Here is a 21,162-nt window from a genome sequence, read left to right as displayed (position 1 = left end):
GTTTAGGATTTTGCTTTTCTATTCAGGCAGGTAACTTCTGCCTTTTGTCTCAAGTATTTGTGCCTTTCACATTTAATATAATCAGTGACGGGTGAATGAATGTCTGTCATTTCTGTATGTGTCTTATCTTTTTCGTTTGTTTCTCTAATACTGCCTTTTTCTTCTGTTGAAAACTTGTTTTCTTAAAGCCTTTAACTATTAAATACCTAAACAAAAGGAAAATTAGCATTTGCTGATTATATATTAAAAGTCTCTCACGCACGGTACGTTTTTCCTGAAATAAAATTTAACAAAATACACATTTTTATATTGTGTTCATGGATTCTGATAGATTCACTGTCTCTTGTACTTGGTATAAGGGCCTCTGTTGTTCTTTTAAAATACAGCTTGGCAGAAATTTCCTAATTGATGAATATATTTTACTTAGTAATTTTCCTTATTGGTCCAAGAATATAGAAGGCGATGCTGGCTGATGTTGGAAACACTTCTCTCTTCCGAAGACAGCGTGACCAGGGTGTGGTCAGGCCCTCGCAGACTTTGTGCTTCTGCCTGGGATTATTCATTTTTAGATAGAATATCGCAGTGAGAGCTGACAGTCTGTTACTTCTGTCTTTGGAAAATATATCAGAGAGTATAGTGTCAGTGGCGGATTTGAGAACTTGAGTGTAACTGAGTTTTATTCTAATTCAGCCCAGGCTTCCAACGGCGTCTAACTAGACCCAACCACGCCAGGGTATAGCTTCTTGCCCTGAGACAAGTTGTGATTATACAGCTTTCCTCATTACAGATTTTCAGTTGATCTGAACTTTACTATTTCCTACTTAAATAGAGCACATGAAGGCACTTATTCTCGGACTCTCACAGAGGTCATCAAATCAGCTGCACACATAAGAAGCCATCAACTGTCACCACAAAGCTCAGAAAGCAGCCCTTGAAACCTCTAGAAAGTAAAAGTGCAATAGGGACCCTTATGGTGATTTCTGATCCATGACTTTGATATGTCAGATGTTGAAATAATCCTCAAGTTACCAGCTTGAAAGGCAAGCTCTTCTGTATATGGTCTTCTACTCCCATACATATGGAAGCGGGTTTTGTCAGATAATCATGCTTCTTTTTACACCAACAGGAACTGTGTGGAAACGTATATAACTCCCCCTCACTCACCCATTTGTCCACGGCTGCAGCAGTAACAATCTCCAGCCACATTCCGCTTCATATACGTGCACACGTGCTCACTTGCTCAGCTGTATCTCTTCACCAGGCCCCTCTGTCCATGGGATTCTCCAGCAAGAATACTGGGGTGGGTTGCCGTTTCCTCCTCCAGGCATCCGACCTGTGTCACTTATGTCCCCTGCACTGGCCGGCAGGTTCTAGCACCACCTGGGAAGCCCATTTTGCATACAGGCCACTCCTGTGAGCACTTCACACACTTTACACTACTGTAATCGTCATGAGAACACCAGAGGCTGGTAGTATTGTCATCCTCGTTTTGCAGATAAGGACACTAAGGCACAGACGGGTTGACTGGCTTGTCCGAGATGATGCATCTCCTCGTGTCAGGGTCAGGCTTTGGGCCCAGGCAGCCTGGCCTCAGCCTCTGCGCTCCCCTCACGTTCCAGTTGCTGTGTGAGGGGCTGGAGAGGCTGCCAGTCCATGTTCTCTTCAAGCCAGCAGTCGCTGTGAGCAGGAGTTCATCCTGTCTCCTCTGTTAATCTCTTCAAGAAACCAGAAAACATGGTGAAGATCATCTTTTTCTTGAGTGGAGAATATATCTGGTTTAAAACAAGTCATTACTTGGCAAGTAAGACTATGCCTTCTTCTCACTCTGTCTCAGTCAACACACACACTCTCAGAGAAACTCAGTTTTAAGTTGAAATATCATATTGAGTTTTTTCAACTTAAAACTGAGTTTCTCTGAGAGTGTGTGTGTTGACTGAGAGTGAGAAGAAGGCATAGTCTTATTTATTGAGTAATGTTTCGATGTAGTGATTACTGAGAGGCCAGTTTTATGGGCTATTTTTATGTCTGAGCTGAGTGATGGGGTAATGAACGTGCCCATTAAATCTGTATTTGATAGAAAGTTGGAACACAAGGAAAGAGGCTGTTCGTCATGTTAAACTGGAGAAATGACCCACGGAAGGATGTCTGGGAGGGATGAGCTCACAGTAACTGACTGGTGATGCCCCTTCCTCAGATACAGGTTGGGGTGATCTTTGGGCAAAGGGTAGTGCGTGACTGCCTAAAAGATACCACAGATCAAAGTGGAGTGGATTCAGTGGTGCAGTAGCTAGCTTAAAATCAGACTTCCATAACAACAACAACAAAAACTTAAATAAAAAAAAAAATGAACAAAGGATTTGAATAGACCTTTGTCCAAAGCAGATGTTCAAGTGGCCAATGAGCCCATGGAAATAGTCTTAGCATCACTAATCATTAGGGAAAGCAAATCAAAACCACAATGAGATACCATTAGGATGGCTATTATTAAAAAAAAAAAAAAAAAAACTGAAGACAGTAACAAGTGTTGGAGAGGGCGTGGAGAAGCCAGAACTCTTGTGCTCTGCTGGTGGGAATGTAAAATGGTGCAGCTGCTGTGGAAAATAGTGTGGCGGTTCCTCAAAATAATAAAAATAGATTATTGTATGATCCAGCAATTCCACTTCTGGGTAAATACTCAAAAGAATTGAAAGAAGGAACAGAGGCTGTACACTCGAGTTCACAACAGCAGTATTCATAAGACCCAAAAGGCAGATGCCACCCAAGTGTCCATGGATGAGTGGATAGATAAGCAAAGTGTGACCCATATACAATGGAATATGATTCAGTTTTTAAAAAGGAAGGAAATTCTTTAAAAAAGACAAAGGAGGAAATCTGAAATATGCTATGAAATATGCCACAACATGGATGAAACTTGAGGATTTTTTTTTTATGCTAATAAAATAAGCCAGTCACAAAAGGACAAGTACTGTATGATTATTCTTATATGAGAGACTTTGGACTGTAAAGAAGGCTGAGCGCCAAAGAACTGATGCCTTTGAACCGTGGTGCTGTAGAAGACTCTTTGAGAGTCCCTTGGACTGCAAGAAGATCCAACCAGTCCATCTTAAAGGAAATCAGTCCTGAATATTCACTGGAAGGACTGATGCTGAAGCTGAAGCGCCAATACTTTGGCCACCAGATGCGAAGAACTGACTCATTTCAAAAGACCCTGATGCTGGGAAAGATTGAGGGCAGGAGGAGAAGGGGGCGACAGAGGATGAGATGGTTGGATGGCATCACTGACTTGATGGACATGAGTTTGGGCAAACTCTGGGAGTGATGATGGACAGGGAGGCCTGGCGTGCTGCAGTCCATGGGGTCGCAAAGAATCGGAAACGATTTGGCAACTGAACAACAGCAGCGGCAGTTAAGGATGGGACCCTGCTTCCCGATGATCTGTGCCCGCGGAGCTGAGGCCCAGGGGCCGTTCCCCGGCCCCCCACAGCTCACAGCGTGAGCTCGGGGGCCACCGTGGTGCGCTGAGCGTTTGGGAACCTGGACCACCGCCGAGGCCGCCCGTGCTGCTCAGGAGCAGTCCCAGGCCTCCCTGGGCACCTGGGAGGCAGCAGAGCCAAACCAGACCTCTCGATGTGCTGAGAGAGGGCGAGGGCAAAGCGCCCGGGGTCACAGGAGCAGAGCTGTGCGAGGACCCTGGTCCCGCGCCGCTCTGAGCCCAGAGGCGTGCCGGCTCCACCTCTCCCCGCCCCGCGGGCCCGCGTCCAGGCACCCGACACCTCCCCCGTCCGGCTCCCGTCCTGACTCTGGGTGGAGCCACTGTGCGTCTCAGACCTTCACGGCTTCCTGTGAGTCCGTGTCTCAGGGGGCCGAGCCCCCTTCCCTCTGGGCCTGGGTGACTGTAGGGTCCCCGTCCTTTCCGCGTCTGTCTTTATCCCTGCAGGGGCCCGGGGTGTCCTTCCTTCTTGAGTCCCCGTCCTCAGACGTGGGGACACGGGGAGACCTCGGCCGTGGCAGCTGAGTCAGAAGTAAAGATGATGCGACTCCTCTGGCAGCCCCGGGGCTCCGACTCTGTGCGTCCATCGCGGGGACACAGGTTCGCTCCCTGCTCAGGGAGCTGGGACCCCGCGTGCCCCCGGCGATGGGCCGATCGGCTCTCGGTTTGCCCCCGCCCGTGTTAGAGACGCTCAGTGGTGGTCCTGGTTCAGAGAGAACGAAGTCTCTATTGTTAGAGCCAGGGTAGTTACCTGGGAAAGGGTGCTTTCCAGTTTTTCCTGCTCGCGTCTTTCCGTAGCAGACGGCTTCCGGGGCCCCAGACCGTTACTTACCGACTCGCCCCCCAGCCCCGGGGCGGCTTCTGGGCCTCTTGCTTCTCCGCACCCCCTCCACCCCAGTTCCACCCGGTCAGATGGTGACCGGGAGGCCGTCCTGACTGCTGCTCTGAGGGTGGCACTGAAGGGCATGGCTCCCATCGCCAGCACGTCACTCGCAGGCCCAGAGCGGCTCTCCCAGGCCTGGGCGGCCTGGTGCACACGTGTTCTCAACCAGCCCGTCCCGGGCACTTCCAGCTGAGGTTCCAGGACCCTAATCGGAGTTGAGATTAGTAGCTAAAGTGGGAGCAAAAAATGAGCCAAACCAGGGTTTCTCAGGGTGATTTATTGCCGCTAAATATGCCAGTTGTTTGTTTGTTCTAAAAATATCGCTAGGAGGATGGGGGAGTATCCAGATTGTTGACACTTCGACCGAAAGGCGCAGCAGAGTGTAACTGATACGGGGCCCAGCGGGAGGCCTTGCCCGTCCAGAGAGGAGGCCGGGCGGCCGTCCTCAGCCTGCGCTAGGGGTGGGCGCGCCTGTAAAGCCAGGCATCCGCCCGCGGGGCTAGCTGGCTTCGGCCGAACAGACGCGGTGCCGGTGCTCCCGGAGCCAGCAGCTCGGGGAGCCCTGGCGGGGGAGACAGGGAGGCTGGCGGGGGAGTCCCCACACCTGCCAGCACCCTGTGCGGGGTCTCCTTCCCCGGCCGCCGCGGGCCCTGAGCGTGGTCGCATTTCCAGAACTTCCTCAGTGGTAGAGGCTCCCAGAGAAGTTGGCCAATGAGCCGCCTGGGCCAGCCGCTCGTTTCTAGCCACGATCTTCAAACCTCCCTTTGGTGGTTCTGTTAGCCAGATGAGCAGGCATCAGCGTGTGCTCTGGGGTTTCTAAAGGACACCAGGCGCTCAGTCTCTGACGAGCTTGCAGACCAGGGGTGTCCGTCCGGTAGCCATGGGCAGACTTCTGTTAGCAGAGTCCCTGTAAATGAATGCACATCTCAGGAATGTCTGGATTTGATTAGCTTTGGGGTGGGCAGGCATGACTCCAAAGAGACCTTGAAGCCAGCTCCTGTTTACTTGCCTGGTTCAGGAAGACATTTGAGTTTTCCAGCCCTGAGGCAGACGCCCCGGGCAGTGGTGACGATCCAGTGCTCTGCAGACTCAGGCACCCTTTCTGTGGCTGACAACGTGAGCGGTGCCTGGCTCAGTACACTGGTCCTCACTGGCCATGCTCAGCAAGGACCTTGTTGTTCTTAGTGGTTCAGTTGTGTCCGACTCTTGCGACCCCATGGACTGTAGCCCGCCAGGCTCCTCTGTCCATGGGATTCTCCAGGCAAGAATACTGGAGTCGATTGCCATTTCTTATAGCACAGCCACCAGAACCTCACCCAGAGAATCTCTCTAAAAGGAAAGAAAGGTTCAAGACCACAGGTGGGGGGTGCCCTTCATTTATGAACTTAATGTAAGTGATTGATCAGAATGGCCACTGAATTTAAGAATAAAATACCTTCAAAATTCTTACTGGAATGAAATAAACACAGAATTGCCTAAGTGTAGGGACTATGGGAAGTGTTTTCCTGGAGGTCTTTAAAAAAAAAATCAGACCATTGAAAGTAAAAATGGAGAGTTATGAAGTAGAGTGCTACTTTTTGAACTTAAATTTGCACACAGATCACCTAGGAATCTTGTTACATGAAGATTCTAATCCATCGGGTCTCGTTCTAATCCATTAGAACAAGATTCTAACCCAATCTTGTTATATGAAGATGCTACAGACAGACTCCTCTGTCCACGGAATTCTCCAGGCACGAATACTGGAGTGGGTTGCCATTCCTTCTCCACGGGATCTTCCCAATCCTTCTTGATTGCAGGCAGGTTCTTTACTGTCTGAGCCACCAGAGAAACCCCCATTGGGTCTAGAGTGGGTGGATTTTCTGCATTTCTCACAGGTTCCCAGGGAATGCAGAAGGTACCTGCCCTGACCACATTCTTGAGTAGCAAAGCATTCACTGCAGGACTCTCAAGGTCTTTCCCAGGTTTGGGTTAATTGGAAAAAGATATATATACATATTTTTTTTTTTTTCTTTTTCTAATGAGTTGATGAACAGATGTCAGTACAGCAATTAGGAGGGCCAGATGATGAAGGAAACTGTGTGTTTCCTGATAGCTGAGCAGACAGATCGTTCATTCAGATGATGTTTTTTGGTCGATCTCCATGAGTGATTTGTTCCCCAAGCAGTGTTATGGAAGCCGTCACGTGACTGGTGCCAAACCCCCCCTCCTTCCACCTATCCTCAGAGGGTCCTCAGGGGTCCGGGAGCCTCAGCCCTGGGCCTGCACAGCTGTATGCCCACCATTGCAGGCACGCCTGGGGGTGGCTGAGCCCATGGAGATGCGTCAGGCCAGGTGGCCCAGTGACCAGTCCTGGCCCCGCTCCCTCTAGCGACGGTGACTCAGCCCGGATTAGAGGCTACGTTTTGCAAAGAACACCCCCTCCCGGGATCAGCCTGCTGTGGAAATCCAGCGGGAGAGCCAGGGCTCCGAGACCAGCAGGCCGTCAGAAATGCAGGTGAGGAGGAGTCGAGATGGATTTGCTTCACCAAAGCCAGCCTGGAACCTGAGGCCAGCCGCTCACCCCGATGTTGGAGGGCTGGTCAGCGGTGTCTAATGACCGCCCGTCCGTGACCGGCGAGAGGCCCGCTCAGCGCTCTCGGACTCCGTCCCGCTGACTCACTGGCGACGGGTTTCCGCCCTCCTCCGCCTCACCGCGTGCTCCGGGCGCCTCGCTCGGCTCCTCTCCCGTTCTGCTCCGTGGCTGCCCAGCCGTCTTCCCAACCTCACACTGCGTCTCAGCGCGCCTGCCTCCTCCCGCCCCTGCCCGCTGTGCCGTCTCTTCCACCCCGTGACGCTCCCCACAGGTGTTCTGCAGCCAGTCCACGCCAGCCCTCAGCTCAGTCCCCGGAAGAGAGATGGGGGCGGCGTTCGAGGTCCCCGTGGCCACTGCCCCGCTTGGGCAAACACCACAGGCATTTTCTGCACAGCTGTTTTGCATCCCGGCCGACATTCAGCAGCTAAACAAAGACAGGTCCCTGGCAGGCCTAGCCCAAGCGCTGCAAACACAGATCAGCACAAAATACCAGACGTTCGGGCTTCCCGGGATGTTCTTTCTGAATCAGCTGCCTTGACAACAGCGTTTACGGATCTGATTAGTGAGGGTTTGTTTATTAACATGTGTGTTTCCTCCTTGATGCAATTAATGAGTGCATTTTTTATGCTGTAAGATTGGAGGGAGTTTATTACTATAGTATTTCTCTAAACTTTCCTTATTGTCATTGACAGTTCTTCATCAGAAAGCTTGGTGAGGCATACTAGATTTCAGAATTTAGCAATATCTCCTCTTCTGTCTTCTTCTCAGGTCCCAGCCTTATATCCCAGACTCCAGACCCCATTCTTTGAGCACACGGGGACGATCCTGCCTTGGCTTGAGATGGTCCATCTGCCTGCCTGGAAGGCCTCTCCCCAGAGCCCGTCCTCCCCTAACTAGAAAAGTCCTTCTCAGTTGTCCTCCATGGCCCCCCAGGAAGACCCTGTCTCCTTCCTTTTGCGCTGCCAGATAACCTTGTCCTTATGTCTATCTGGGCTTATCACGTATCCTGTGTATAGACCGCTACACTGTGAGCTTTTGGTGAGGGGAGAAATACCGCATCTTACTCCTCTTTGTGGCCTCAAAGGCATATTAGGCACTTTTTAAAATGACTGACAAAAAGATGAACAAATTCATTATCAGGCACACTGACAACTGCATAGATCTGTTGTTCAGTTGTTCAGTCATGTCCACTTCTTTGTGACTCCATGGGCTGCAGCACGCCAGGCTTCTCTGTCTTTCACTATCTCTTGGAGTTTACTCTAATTCATATCCACTGAGTCGACGATGCCATCCAACCATCTCATCCTCTGTCGCACCACACCCCCCCCCACCCCCGCCTTCAATCTTTCTCAGCATCAGGGTCTTTTCCAATGAGTCACTCCTTCACATCAGGTGGCCAAAGTATTGGAGCTTCAGTTTCAGCATCAGTCCTTCCAGTGAATATTCAGGACTGATTTCCTTTAGGATAAACTGGTTGGATCTCCTTGCAGTCCAAGGGACTCTCAAGAGTCTTCTCCAACACCACAGTTCAAAAGCATCAATCCTTTGGCGCTCAGCCATCTTTATGGTGAACTCTCACATCCATACATGACTACTGGAGAAGCCATAGCCTTGACTATATGGACCTTTGTCAGCAAAGTGATGGCTTTTTAATACGCTGTCTATGTTTATGAGTAAACAGATGAAAAGAAATATGCAAATGAGATGAGGACGAAGCTAGTTGCTGCCTGGGGAGGGGCAGATCAGAAATGTCAGACAGAGGGACTTGCACGGGTCATTGGGAGGGTGGTTGGGGAGGAGACCTCCAGGCGGGCAGAGAACACAGGCAGGGAGGTAGGAGGGCCTATGCGGGGTCGCGTCTGGGACTCATGGGGGTGGGGCCCAGGATAAAGCTGAACCAGAGGGACGTGCTGGAGGCAGGGTGTCCAGGAGTGAGGAAATCTTCCTGGGGTGAGATTGGAGATTAAACTGGGCCCTGGTACATTGCCCAAGTGCCCAGTGAGAACTCACCAGGGGCCCCATCTTCTCTCTGAGCTCTACACTAAGCCAGGCAGTTATTTCGAGAGTTACTCTGGGATTCTCAAAAAATTCCAAAAATAGGGTAAAATATTATTTCTATTAGTTCTAATGAAAAGTAAAACCCTGATTAACTGTGTCCATCAAGTGTCTAGAGTTTTATATGCACCTGACTTTTGAGGGAAGAAGCAAGTCACAAAAAGCAAATGTAATCATTTTATTCAGAATCACGTATGACGTATCCTAGGAACAAAACCTCAGCAGCCCCAACTCCTCTTTTCCTGCAGCCCTGCCCAAATTTCAGGGCCTCCTGAGTTGGGAAGATCCCCTGGAGAAGGAAATGGCAACCCACTCCAATATTCTTGCCTAGAGAATCCCATGTACAGAGGAGCCTAGAGCTACAGTCCAGGGGGTCACAGAGAGTTGGACATAACTGAGCGACTAACACACACACATACAATCTGTGCCTAAGCCAGAAGTCTCACCTAATCTTTGTGGCAAGCAAGTCTTTTTTTTTACTGATTGGACTATATATTCTCTGAGGGCAAGGAACTGTATTTTATGCCTCTTTCTCTTCCACACAGTATCTAACGGAGATCTTTGCAGATTTTGTCTCCATATGCATGCTCAGTCGGGTCTGATTCTTTGTGAGCCTATGGAATGTAGCCCACCAGGCTCCTCTGTCCAGGAGATTCTCCAGGCAAAAATACAGGAGTAGGTTGCCATTTCTTCCTCCCGGGGAGCTTCCTGACCCAGGGATCAAACCCATGCTCCTGTGTCTCCTGCATGGTAGGTGGATTCTTTACCACTTGCACATTTTAGGGTTTTAAATATTTAACAGTGGATTAGAAAATGCTACATATCTTCATTAGTGTCAGTGGTGTGTTTAGAATATTTTAAGTCTTTCTCACGTTTCTTGTCCTGCGCTGTGGAGTCAAGTGGGTTTGGGTTACATTTCTGTTCTGCCAGGAACCGGCTGTGTGAACTCGGGCGGAAGACTTAGCTTTCGGCCAAACTTGCAGGGATGTCGTAAGAATCACTGATCACATGTTTACAGCGTCTGGCAGCCACTGTGGTTATTGTTATTATTTCACTTGTCTTGAAAGCAGAAGCTTCCTGGCTTATAGCTCATTATTCCACAGCAGAGAACTCTTGTATTTTCTGGAATTGTATTTCCATTTGGGAGTTTTAGCTTCTGTTTATTTAAGGCTGGCTTCAGTGGTTGGGGGGCAAGGAGGTTTGACCTGAACCTTGAAAGCTAAGTAGAGAAGGCTTTAAAAGTAGAAACAGGTGGAAAAGCAGAATCCAGACAGAAGGAACAGCCTGCGCACAGACTCAGGGGCGCAAGGAGGGTGACCATGAAGGAAGGCGACCCTGACTAGGATGGGGGTGCCCCTGGTGGGCGGAGCACATGGGCAGGAGCCAGGCCCTCAGGGGCATTGCCCGAGATGCTAGGTTTGGGCTCCAGGAACATCGTCAGATGGGTATTGTAGGGAAGTTCTAGTCTTCATTAATTTCCTGTAAGGATTCGAGGAGTCTCTGAACAAAAAGTTTTAAAATTAGATTAATGGACTTTGAGCCAGCTGTAGGGAACAGGAAAAGACCATTTTCCCAGCACGTGACACCTGACTGCACTTAGAGCAACACCTCACTTGGCCGTGGTTGGACCCAGGGGTGTGTGTAGCCGTCCACCCGCTGCTGCTTCCATTGCATCGACAGGTCGGCGCGCTGAGACAGCTGCGGCTGGTCGGTCCCAGGATTTCTGCCTCAGGGTATCCTCTGTAGGTAGGCTCTGCGGCCTCTTGGGACATCAACCACGGCCCGTGAACACCAGACGCTGTGTGTATCTTCGAGTCTGTCCTAATGGAACGTGCCCCCAGCCAGGCATTCGCAACAGTCCTGAGATGCGCGAGCAGGGCTCGGTGAAAAGGGCGTCAGGCATCCCGGCGTCTGTTCCGGCTTTGTTCTCCGCCTCACCAGCCAGGCCCGGGGCCGGTCTCTGAGGCCAGGCCTCTGCCCCCGCTTCTGCCTGCCTTCAAAGCCGGGCCAGACTCAGGTGTCCTGGAGGTCTGCCATCGTGCACGACACGCCTGACGGTGGGCGAGCGGCTCTGCCCCCCCAGCCCGGTCCCCAGCCCCCCTGTCCCCCAGCCCCCCTGTCCTCAGCCCCCCATCCTCAGCCCCCCTGTCCCCAGTTCCCCTGTCCCCAGCCCCCCTGTCCCCCAGCCCCTGTCCCCGGCCCCGTCCCCGGCCGCCCCCGCCCCGTCCCCAGTTCCCCTGTCCCCAGTTCCCCTGTCCCCAGCCCCCCTGTCCCCCAGCCCCCCTGTCCCCAGTTCCCCTGTCCCCAGCCCCCTGTCCCCAGTTCCCCTGTCCCCAGCCCCCCTGTCCCCAGTTCCCCTGTCCCCCAGCCCCCTGTCCCCAGTTCCCCTGTCCCCAGACCCCTGTCCCCCAGCCCCCTGTCCCCAGCCCCCCTGTCCCCCAGCCCCCTGTCCCCAGTTCCCCTGTCCCCAGCCCCCCTGTCCCCCAGCCCCCCGTCCCCGGCCGCCCCCGCCCCCCCCCCCCCGCCCCGTCCCCAGTTCCCCTGTCCCCAGCCCCCTGTCCCCAGTTCCCCTGTCCCCAGACCCCTGTCCCCCAGCCCCCTGTCCCCAGCCCCCTGTCCCCCAGCCCCCCTGTCCCCCAGCCCCCTGTCCCCGGCCCCGCCCCCGCCCCCCCCCGCCCCGTCCCCGTCCCCGGCCTCCCCTCCGTGCGGCCCTCCTCGCACTCCATGCCCAGCGCCTCTCCCATCTCTTGGGCTCAGCAGTTGTACTATTGTTCTTCCTGTCGGGTTCTCTGAAATCCAGCCCACACCTTTTCAACTCCACATCCTGAGTCAAGTGTTTGAAAGCTGTTATTTCATGTTAATTAGAAGTTCTTTCTCCGCCAAGAAGCCTTGCACAGAACTGCTCTCCCAAGCTGCAGCCTAGAGACGAGGCTCTGGCGTCCTGTCCAGTTCCAGGAGCCGTGATAACTGCTCTCAGAGCCCCAGCTGCCTGCTGGGCGGGGAAACCTCCCCCCCACCTCCTGGCCCCCGTGGGCAGGCCCGCTTCGAGCCTGGCTCAGTCAGAGGACCTGGGGGCCTCCAAGAACCCACCGTGGTCCTGGTGGGGTGGCCCATTGGCCCGAATGGCTTGGTGCCCAACCATCACCCGTGAGGTCTCTGGCGTCCAAGCAGGTCTCCACCACACGCTGGCAGGTGGCTGCTCAGCAGCCCTGCTTCCTCTGTAACATGCCTCCCAGGTGACCTGTGTTTGCTGGAAGACTCTGCTGGAAACGTGGGCTTCCCTGGTGGCTCAGTGCTAAAGAATCTGTCTGCAACGCGGGAGACCAGGGTTCCATCCCTGGGTCAGGAAGATCCGCTGGAGGAGGGAATGGCAACCACTCCGGTCTTCTTGCCTGGAGAACCCCATGGATGGAGGAGCCTGGTGGGCCACAGTCCATGGGGTTGCAAAGAGTCAGACACGACTGACTCACGTTTTCACTTTCACTTTTAACACTTTCTGGTGAAAAAGTACTCCCACTACCTTCTAGACGCATGAAGATACTCATGAGTCAACATCTGCCTCCTTAAAAACCCCTCAGGACACCTGAGGAGCTGCCGTTCCCTGCAGGCAGTCCTGGAAAGGCCTCCGGGAACGTCACTTCTTGAGGTGTTTTTGAGCCAAAGCCAAGCCCTGTCTCCATCTGGCCTCACTCTCTCTGCCTGCCGCTGGTTGGCCAGGCCCTGCCGCCCGCATTCCTTGGCCTGTGGTTCTTACCGCCCCCACTTCGGCTTCTACAGCCCCAGGCTTGAGGGGGCCACAGCCCTGACCCCTGGGGGCCGCCAGCACCTGCTCAGGCATCCGGAGTCCATTCGGAGGGAGGGGATGGTGCCGAGCCATCCCGAGATCGGGTGGCGCCTCTCAGGACCAGCCTATTCCAGCTCTCATAGGGGAAAAGAGACTGTCCCCCTCAGAAGTGCCTGCCTTCAAATGAGTGGTCCATGGTGAGGAATTCTCCTGCAGGTCCAACTTCAATCACTAGAGACGTTTTTCTTTATCTTCTGTGGTTTAGAGAGAAAATGCTGATTTGAAGCTTGTTGACCTTACGGAGCTAAGCGCTGTGGATGGGAGGCCAGAGAGAGAGACTGGGATTTTCTTGTTGAAGGGAGATGAACAGCGCCGACCGAGAAGGGTCCTTACAGAGGCAACACTGCGGCGTTCTGTAAAGGGCGGAGCGAGGGCACAGGAGGCTTTAACAAGCGGGCGCGCCTCCCTGTCTTTGTCTTCTTTTTATTACCAACAAACACCACCTCACAAGGACTTCCCTGGTGGCGCTAGTGGTAAAGACCCCACCTGCCAACGCAGGAGATGCAAGAGACGCAGGTTTGATCCGTGGATAGGGAAGATCCCCTGGAGGAGGAGATGGCAACCACTCCAGGATTCTTGCCTGGAGAACCCCATGGACCGAGGAGCCTGGTGGGCTACAGTCCACGGGGTCGCAAAGAGTCGGACGCGACTGAGTGACTCAGCACGCCTGTGGTGCACACGGAGTAAAGGTAAAGGTGTGATTAAGTGGTATCCGTGGGGGACTCGTTTGATGAGATGGGGTTTTGCTGAATTTAGGAGGAACCAAGGAGAGACGTGGATTAGTAGAGATTAAGATTGAGAACGTGGCAAGTACTCTTAGAGTTATGATAAAAACACAGACTTCGGTGAATTACATAGAGCTTCCTCAGCAGTAAAAGAACCCGCCAGCAGTGCAGGAGACATGGATTCAATCCCTGGCTTGCAAAGACCTCTTGGAGGAGGAAATGGCAACCCACTCAAGTATTCTTGCCTGGAGAACCCCATGGAGAGAGGAGCCTGGCAGCATACAGTCCACCAGCAGACACGGCTGAGCACACGCATGCTCTCTGCAGTGAATTACGCTGGTGGGGGTAGAGTCCGGCGGAAAACATGGCACCAGGTGGGACGGTGACATACAGTGGCCTGCGGGCAGAGTCTTAAAGGCCTCGATAAGGAATTTTGACTTAACATTACAGGCGGTAAGGAATCACTGTAGTTTCTTGAGCTGGGAATGGGAATGATTTTTAGATGCGATTTCTTTATGTATGATTTCTCAGAGCTGGGAAAGTGAGAGGATAGTGCGACCATCAGGACGGAATCTGGGCTCAGGCTGGGGCTTCACAAGGACAATGGCGATGAGCCCAGGGACCAAGGAGCTGATGCCAGAGGGAATCAAAATACTGTGCCTGCAGAGGAACTCTGAGAGGCCAGGGAAGTGAGAAGAGGCTCCCCTGAGTGCCCTGGCAGTCTGGGCAGAGCCATGGGTAGTGCCAAAAAGGGGGAGAGAGAGTCAGTGATTGTGAGTGACTTGGTGAAGTCCTTGCCCCTTCAGAGCGGGGCTGGAGCAGATCACAGAGGGGAAGGCCTTACCCAGGCCCCGCTTTTCATGAGCCCTTGGTCCAAGCTGTCATCTCCTTCATGCGATGACAATCACTGTGTAAATTACTGATAGGTATTTATATCAACCGAGTCATATCGCCTGGAGTTTTGTAAATAAATCAAAATTCACTTTTGATGGATTTTTGAGGTTTTGCAGGTAAGTTGGTTGTGCTCTTAAAAGCACCCTCTTCCTAAAATCTCTCTGTCCTGAATGAAATTAGCCGATCGGATGCTTTTCACCTGACCACCCATGGCGGCGCTGTGCCGACATCGCCTTGGCAGTGAGAGTCGGGCAAAGCCGCATCCTGCCCCGCGAGCTCTGGAGTCCCTGGCCACCGCGCTTCCCTCGGGTCCAGCCTTTGGACGCCCCTTCCTGTAGGGCGGCCAAAGAGTCCCTTCCGATTTCTTAGGGAAAGGCCGAACGGACGCTGTGGCCCCCCAGCAGGGTTCCGCAGAGCTCCTGGCCACCCGTGCCGTCCTGCCGGGCTCCGGCCTGAGCTGTGTCCTCCCCTCTGTCTCCCCTCGCAGACTGCTGTTTTCCAAAGTGAAGCTGGAGTCCCTCTCCCGGGGCCCGGACGAGGCGCTCCTCACGTGTAAGCACATGTTACAGATCTGGAAATCCTGCTACAACCTGACCAACCCCAGGTAAGAGGCCAGGCATGCGTCGTGCGGGCATCGCGTGGCGTCCGCCGCTCCGCCGTCCCCGCCCGGCGTCTAGCGGGAAGGGCTCTCCACCCCCGTGCACCCCGGGCCCCCGCGGTGGAGCCTCACGCTCCATCTTTAAGGGCATTTTCTCCTGGCGTCTGATGAATCCGCCAAGTCATGGGTTTCTTATGCTTTTGCCGCCACAGTGGCCCTTTAGGCTCAATTCCAACCGGTCTCCTCCTGATTTACATAATTCCTTTGAAGAGTCTTACCATCTTGCTAGTGATTTGTGGATAGACTAGTCAGTTATATATTCCAGATGGTGTTCTCACGGTAATATTTAAAAGACCTGAGTGGCTAACAGGCTGCATCCTACCAGGGAGAGTGGAAATTGCTATTGGGGTGATAAAGTGTAATTTTCAAGAAGCTAAAATCATGACTCAAATATACAGGAAGCATTTATCAAAGGTTTTATTTATCTCATTAACTAATGAAGGAAGCAATAAACTGTTAAGACTGATTCAAAGAAGAATTTGAAAACTAGATATGCTGAAATGAATTTGCAAATAAATATAAAAACAATAATATTCTATAAAACAATGAAATGTATTGCTTGAGGTTACCTTCTCTAAAGACACTGACTGTGTCTCAACCAGACAAAATTGGTAGGTTTTCGCCGGCAACTCTGCCCCCCAGAGCTGTGAAACAGCCTGGCCAGCCTCGGTCAGTCAAGGCCCCATGCCACACAGGCAGATTTTGTGCGGAAGGTCCGCTAGGCAGCCCACCAGTCCTCTCCCAGAACGTCCCCGAAAAGCATCAAGTCTTGGGCAGTTGTTCCCAGCAAATGTCTAGATTACAGAGTGTGCCCAGACCTGTGAAGGAGGTGATTTAAGGAAAAGGGGACCTGGTCATTCAGGTGAATTCAGACAGCCACTCACACAGAATATGTTCAGGTTCGCAGCAGGATGTATGGATAGCCTGCCTTCTACTCTGAACAGTCAGGAGTCTGAAGCGTGTAAGTCACGGATGTGTTCGGGGTCCGGCCCAGCCCCCGGGAGGCCGGGGGACGGTGTGTGGGCTCAGGCGGGGCTTCCACAAGGACAGTGGTGAGACCAGGGCCAGGCGACATCAGGAGAGTCTGGGGCGACTCCAAGGGAGCGAGAAAGGGAGCCGGGCTAAGCTTCATGCTCCGAAGGGCTGGCGGAGCGCACAGCCGCTGGTGTGACAGGAACAGGGAAGAGGTGGTCGGTAACTGGGGAGCGTTAGTCAGGTCTAGACCCTGCAGAGCAGGGCTGAGAAGGTGAAGGAGGAGAGGCCTTAGCCCAGGCCATCCCATGAGCCCCCGGTGCAGGCGGGGAGGCCGCCCCAGCCATCTGCCCTCAGTGGGAAGACACCCAGAGACTGGCCTCCTCCCTTCTGTGGCTGTGTTCTGGAGATAAAGATCATCCTAATGTTTAGAGAAGGCTGCCTTCTCAGTCTGTAGGCAGCAATGGGAAACGTCCACATTTCTGTCCCCAAAGCCCCCCTCCGGGTCTCCCGGCAGCAGCAGGATTAGGGCGTGGGGAGGGTCTTCGCCACGAGCCGACACCGCGGAGCCGGCTGCTTCCCGCTGGAGCTCACGCCTTTGTCTGTGCCCCCGAGAAATGAGGAGAGAAATCCACCAGCTCTCCGTTGCCAATTTTCCCTCCGTTCTCCACACCTCTCCCACCTCCCCACATTTCCTCCCACATAGCAACCAAGAATATTGAATGTGAGGAGAGAAAAAAAAATAGCAGAATCGGAAAGCTCTTTAAAAATACTTCACCAAATGCCTGGGCTGTGTGCATGGATCTTCAGGGCGGTGCAGGGTGGAGCCTGGCGGGGGGCAGAGAGGATGGGGCGGGAGGGCGGGGGTGCCTCGGGGGAGGGGCGGCAGGTCTTCCTGTGGCTCTTCTAACTATATTTTCTCTGGGATAGAAATAAAGCGTTTCTCCTGTGGCTCTCCCCGTGCACACGGCCCTGGCACAGAGAGGGCCACGGTGCGGGGGTGGGGGGTGCTCGGGAGGGACAGTGCCCTCTGGGCCCGGCAGCCCCCAGTCGGGTCACACAGGGTTCTAGAAAAGGCCAGAGGCGCATGAGCAGGTGGGTGAGAAGCGGCCCTGCCTGGGAAGCAGAAAGCCCCCTGGCCGAAGGAGGCTGGCTTCTGGCTGCAGAAGGTCTTCGCTGACTTGGGGCTCAGGCGCCCCTGTGTCTCAGGGGTCTCGGGGGGAGGTCTTTGCTCACCCTCAGGATCTGCCCCCCGCACCCACCCCCTACAAACCCCCCCTGGGGCTGGCACTGGTTCCAGAGCAGGGAACACGGGCGCAGAGGAGGACCCCGGGGCATCACAGGGCCAGACTGAGCCCGGACCTCGCCAAGTGTTCTCTGCAACCCTCCCCTCCTCTTAACTCTGGCTTGAGGGAGAGCCACACCCCCAGCTCAGGCCACATCTCCTGTGAGCGCAGGGTGTGGGGCGTTCTCCTGGGTGTGCGCATGGCAAAGTGCTGGTCACTGCAGAAACCTGGGCGGACTTCCTGAGGCCTGCAAGGTTGCGCTTGTCTTTGGGACAGAAACCCACCTCACGGTCTGCCTCCTCTCTTGGGTAAGCGCACAGCTCCGGCTGTTCTTGCAAGTGCTGACCTGGCCACTCAAGATCGTGTGACTTCGGCCAGAACCTCGCCAGACAGTCCAGCAGCCTCCCAGCGTGGAAGCACTTCCCCGTCTCTATGCCACCGGGCCAGGCTGTTTATACGTTCTTCTCAAGCCCTGTCTCAGCCTTGCGAGACGGCTACTGTTCATTCCATTTTATAGAGAATAAAAGTGAAGCTACGTGAGGTTACAGATCTTGCCCTAGTTTTCTCAGCTAAACAACTAGTTCATCTTTGATTCAAACCCCGGTCTGCTGAACATCAAGGCTCTCCCCCCGCCTGTGCGCCCTCTAAGCCGACAGCCAGCTGCTTTGCCTTTGGTTTCTTCTTATTAACCACTCCTCTCCCTCTTGTCACCACCACTTGGACCATCCATCATGTAGTCACATGACTGGAAGAAAACTTTTTCTTCCTAAGTCCCATTTCAATCACATTCAGTTCAGTTCAGTTCAGTTCAGTCGCTCAGTCATGTCCGACTCTTTGTGACCCCATGAATCTCAGCACGCCAGGCTTCCCTGTCCATCACCAGCTCCTGGAGTTCACCCAAACTCATGTCCAACGAGTCGGTGATGCCATCCAGCCATCTCATCCTCTGTCGTCCCCTTCTCCTCCTGCCCCTAATCCCTCCCAGCATCAGGCTCTTTTCCAATGAGTCAACTCTTCACATGAGGTGGCCAAAGTACTGGAGCTTCAGTTTCAGCATCAGTCCGTCCAAAGAAATCCCAGGGCTGATCTCCTTCAGAATGGACTGGTTGGATCTCCTTGCAGTCCAAGGGACTCTCAAGAGTCTTCTCCAAAACCACAGTTCAAAAGCATCAATTCTTTTGCGCTCTGCTTTCTTCACAGTCCAACTCTCACATCTATACATGACCACTGGAAAAACCATAGCCTTGACTAGACGGACCTTTGCTGGCAAAGTCAAGTCTCTGCTTTTGAATATGCTATCTAGGTTGGTCATAACTTTCCTTCCAAGGAGTAAGCGTCTTTTAATTTCATGGCTGCAGTCACCATCTGCATTGATTTTGGAGCCCCAAAAATAAAGTCTGACACTGTTTCTACTGTTTCCCCATCTATTTCCCATGAAGTGATGGGACCAGATGCCATGATTTTCGTTTTCTGAATGTTGAGCTTTAAGCCAACTTTTACACTCTCCTCTTTCACTTTCATCAAGAGGCTTTTAGTTCCTCTTCACTTTCTGCCCTAAGGGTGGTGTCGTCTGCATATCTGAGGTTATTGATATTTCTCCCGGCAATCTTGATTCCAGCTTGTGCTTCTTCCAGTCCAGCATTTCTCATGATGTACTCTGCATAGAAGTTAAATAAGCAGGGTGACTATATACAGCCTTGACGTACTCCTTTTCCTATTTGGAACCAGTCTGTTGTTCCATGTCCAGTTCTAACTGTTGCTTCCTGACCTGCATATAGGTTTCTCAAGAGGCAGGTCAGGTGGTCTGGTATTCCCATCTCTTTCAGAATTTTCCACAGTTATTGTGATCCACACAGTCAAAGGCTTTGGCATAGTCAATAAAGCAGAAATAGATGTTTTTCTGGAACTTTCTTGCTTTTTCGATGATCCAGCGGATGTTGGCAATTTGATCTCTGGTTCCTCTGCCTTTTCTAAAACCAGCTTGAACATCTGGAAGTTCATGGTTCATGTATTGCTGAAGCCTGGCTTGCAGAATTTTGAGCATTACTTTACTAGCATGTGAGATGGATGCAATTGTGCAGTAGTTTGAGCATTCTTTGGCATTGCCTTTCTGTGGGATTGGAATGAAAACTGACCTTTTCCAGTCCTGTGGCCACTGCTGAGTTTTCCAAATTTGCTGGCATATGGAATGCAGCACTTTCACAGCATCATCTTTCAGGATTTGGAATAGCTCAGCTGGAATTCCGTCACCTCCACTAGCTTTGTTCGTAGTGCTGCTTCCTGAGGCCCACTTGACTTCGCATTCTGGGATGTCTGGCTCTAGGTGAGTGACCACACTGTGGTGCTTGTCTGGGTCGTGAAGCTCTCTTTTGTGTGGTTGTTCTGTGGGTTCTTGCCTCCTCTCCTTAATGCTGACAGTCACCAGTGCTCTGGAGGAGCCTTTCTTTTTGCACAGTGCGCTCTCATGCATCTTCAGAGCAGCCCCAGAAAACGGGCAGATGTTGTGTTCTGTCAGACCCTTTTTACTGGTGAGAAAGCTGAGTTCGGGAGTGAAGGGAACTCGCCTTGTTTGTGTGGTCCTGCCTGAAGACACCTGGGAAATGCTCCAGCTCCCTCTCTGAGGCCCTCTGTCACATCCAGTATTTATCATGCACCTGGCACTATCTCAGAGCCAGGAAGCGACAAAGCTGTGATGAACTCTAGCACTCCGACTCCCAGCCCCCCACCAGCTTTCCTCTTGCTGTTAGAGAATTTCCAAGAGAAGTTTCCGGTTTCCAGAACAGCTTAACCATCAGGAGAGTTTACTCTGGATTTTCAGTCCTGATTTGGGGAGTAGGAGCTACCGGACGTGTACGTCTCCACGTGTGGGTCTCTGCAGCTCATGGGCAGTGGATTTGAGGCTCCTTCCAGTTTTCTTTCCCTAAACCTTCTACTGACACCATCGCTGGGAATGGTTTTCCCTTCCTTCCTGCCAGCCTCCTTGAAAAGGGGTCCTGGCACCTAAAAGCAAACCAGAGAGGAGCGGAGGTGATGGGGCTCTCAGGGGAGGTGGTCTGTAGAGGAGCCCAAGCAGATGTGTCCCAGAGAGAGGAGGGCTCACGGGGGGACAGGCCAGAGTGAGAGCACTAAGCAACCTCCAGGGCCGGCCAGGCCTCCCCAGCCCCTTCTCCCTCCTCCTGTGGATCACGGTGAAGGCAGAGTCTGCAGCATGTAAGCCAAGAACTGAAACCTGCTTAAAGCATCCAGCGGGATTCTCAGTCACTGAGTCAGGGTGGAAACAAAAGCGTCTCTTTCAGACTAGTTACTGCTGCTTAAATACCGTGGAGGTAAAGGAAGGGACACACCGTACATAGTTTCTCAGCTGGCGGGAGAGAAACAGGTCAACAGGTCCTGTGTCCTTACTGGGTGATCTTCGTAAGTCAAGATTTTGTCTTAGCCCAACTAAGACACCTGGGGTGTCTGGCACCTGGGGTCAGAGGTCCTTAACTCAGCTTCCCCACGCCTGCCCTCATGTAGTACTTATAAGGACCCCTCGGGGTGTGTGCCCAGGAGTTGTAACCCTTCTGAATGCTCTGTCTGCATGACCTCAGTTCAGCCTGACTCATTCGTATGTGGGAAGACAATCTTCATCCTCATCTCACAGGGAAGTCACTGAAGCACACAGGAAGTGGCCTTGCTCAGAGTGACCTACCATCAGGGACAGATGTAGGAAGGAGCCCAGACTCCTGGCCCGGCTGGGTTCCGGGACGCAACATGGCACGCAGCAGCCAGCCCTGTGCC

The 21,162-nt window shown here is 52.8% G+C and overlaps 1 protein-coding gene across 5 annotated transcripts in view; it reads left to right on the top strand.

Moving 5' to 3' along the window:
* Positions 1 to 21,162, top strand: part of TTC7B (tetratricopeptide repeat domain 7B) — a 275,364-nt gene that overhangs the window by 202,450 nt on the left and 51,752 nt on the right. For all 5 annotated transcript variants that reach the window (XM_027552728.1, XM_027552730.1, XM_027552726.1 and 2 more), the window contains exon 16: positions 14,954 to 15,070. In XM_027552728.1, coding sequence (XP_027408529.1) covers positions 14,954 to 15,070 — 117 coding nt within the window. The remainder of the gene's footprint in view (positions 1 to 14,953; positions 15,071 to 21,162) is intronic.

The sequence above is a fragment of the Bos indicus x Bos taurus genome, chromosome 10 (assembly GCF_003369695.1).
Source record: "Bos indicus x Bos taurus breed Angus x Brahman F1 hybrid chromosome 10, Bos_hybrid_MaternalHap_v2.0, whole genome shotgun sequence".
In the NCBI taxonomy this organism is placed as follows: domain Eukaryota; kingdom Metazoa; phylum Chordata; class Mammalia; order Artiodactyla; family Bovidae; genus Bos; species Bos indicus x Bos taurus.
The sequence above is the reverse complement of the archived record's forward strand: the minus strand, read 5'-3'. Positions and strand labels throughout refer to the sequence as shown.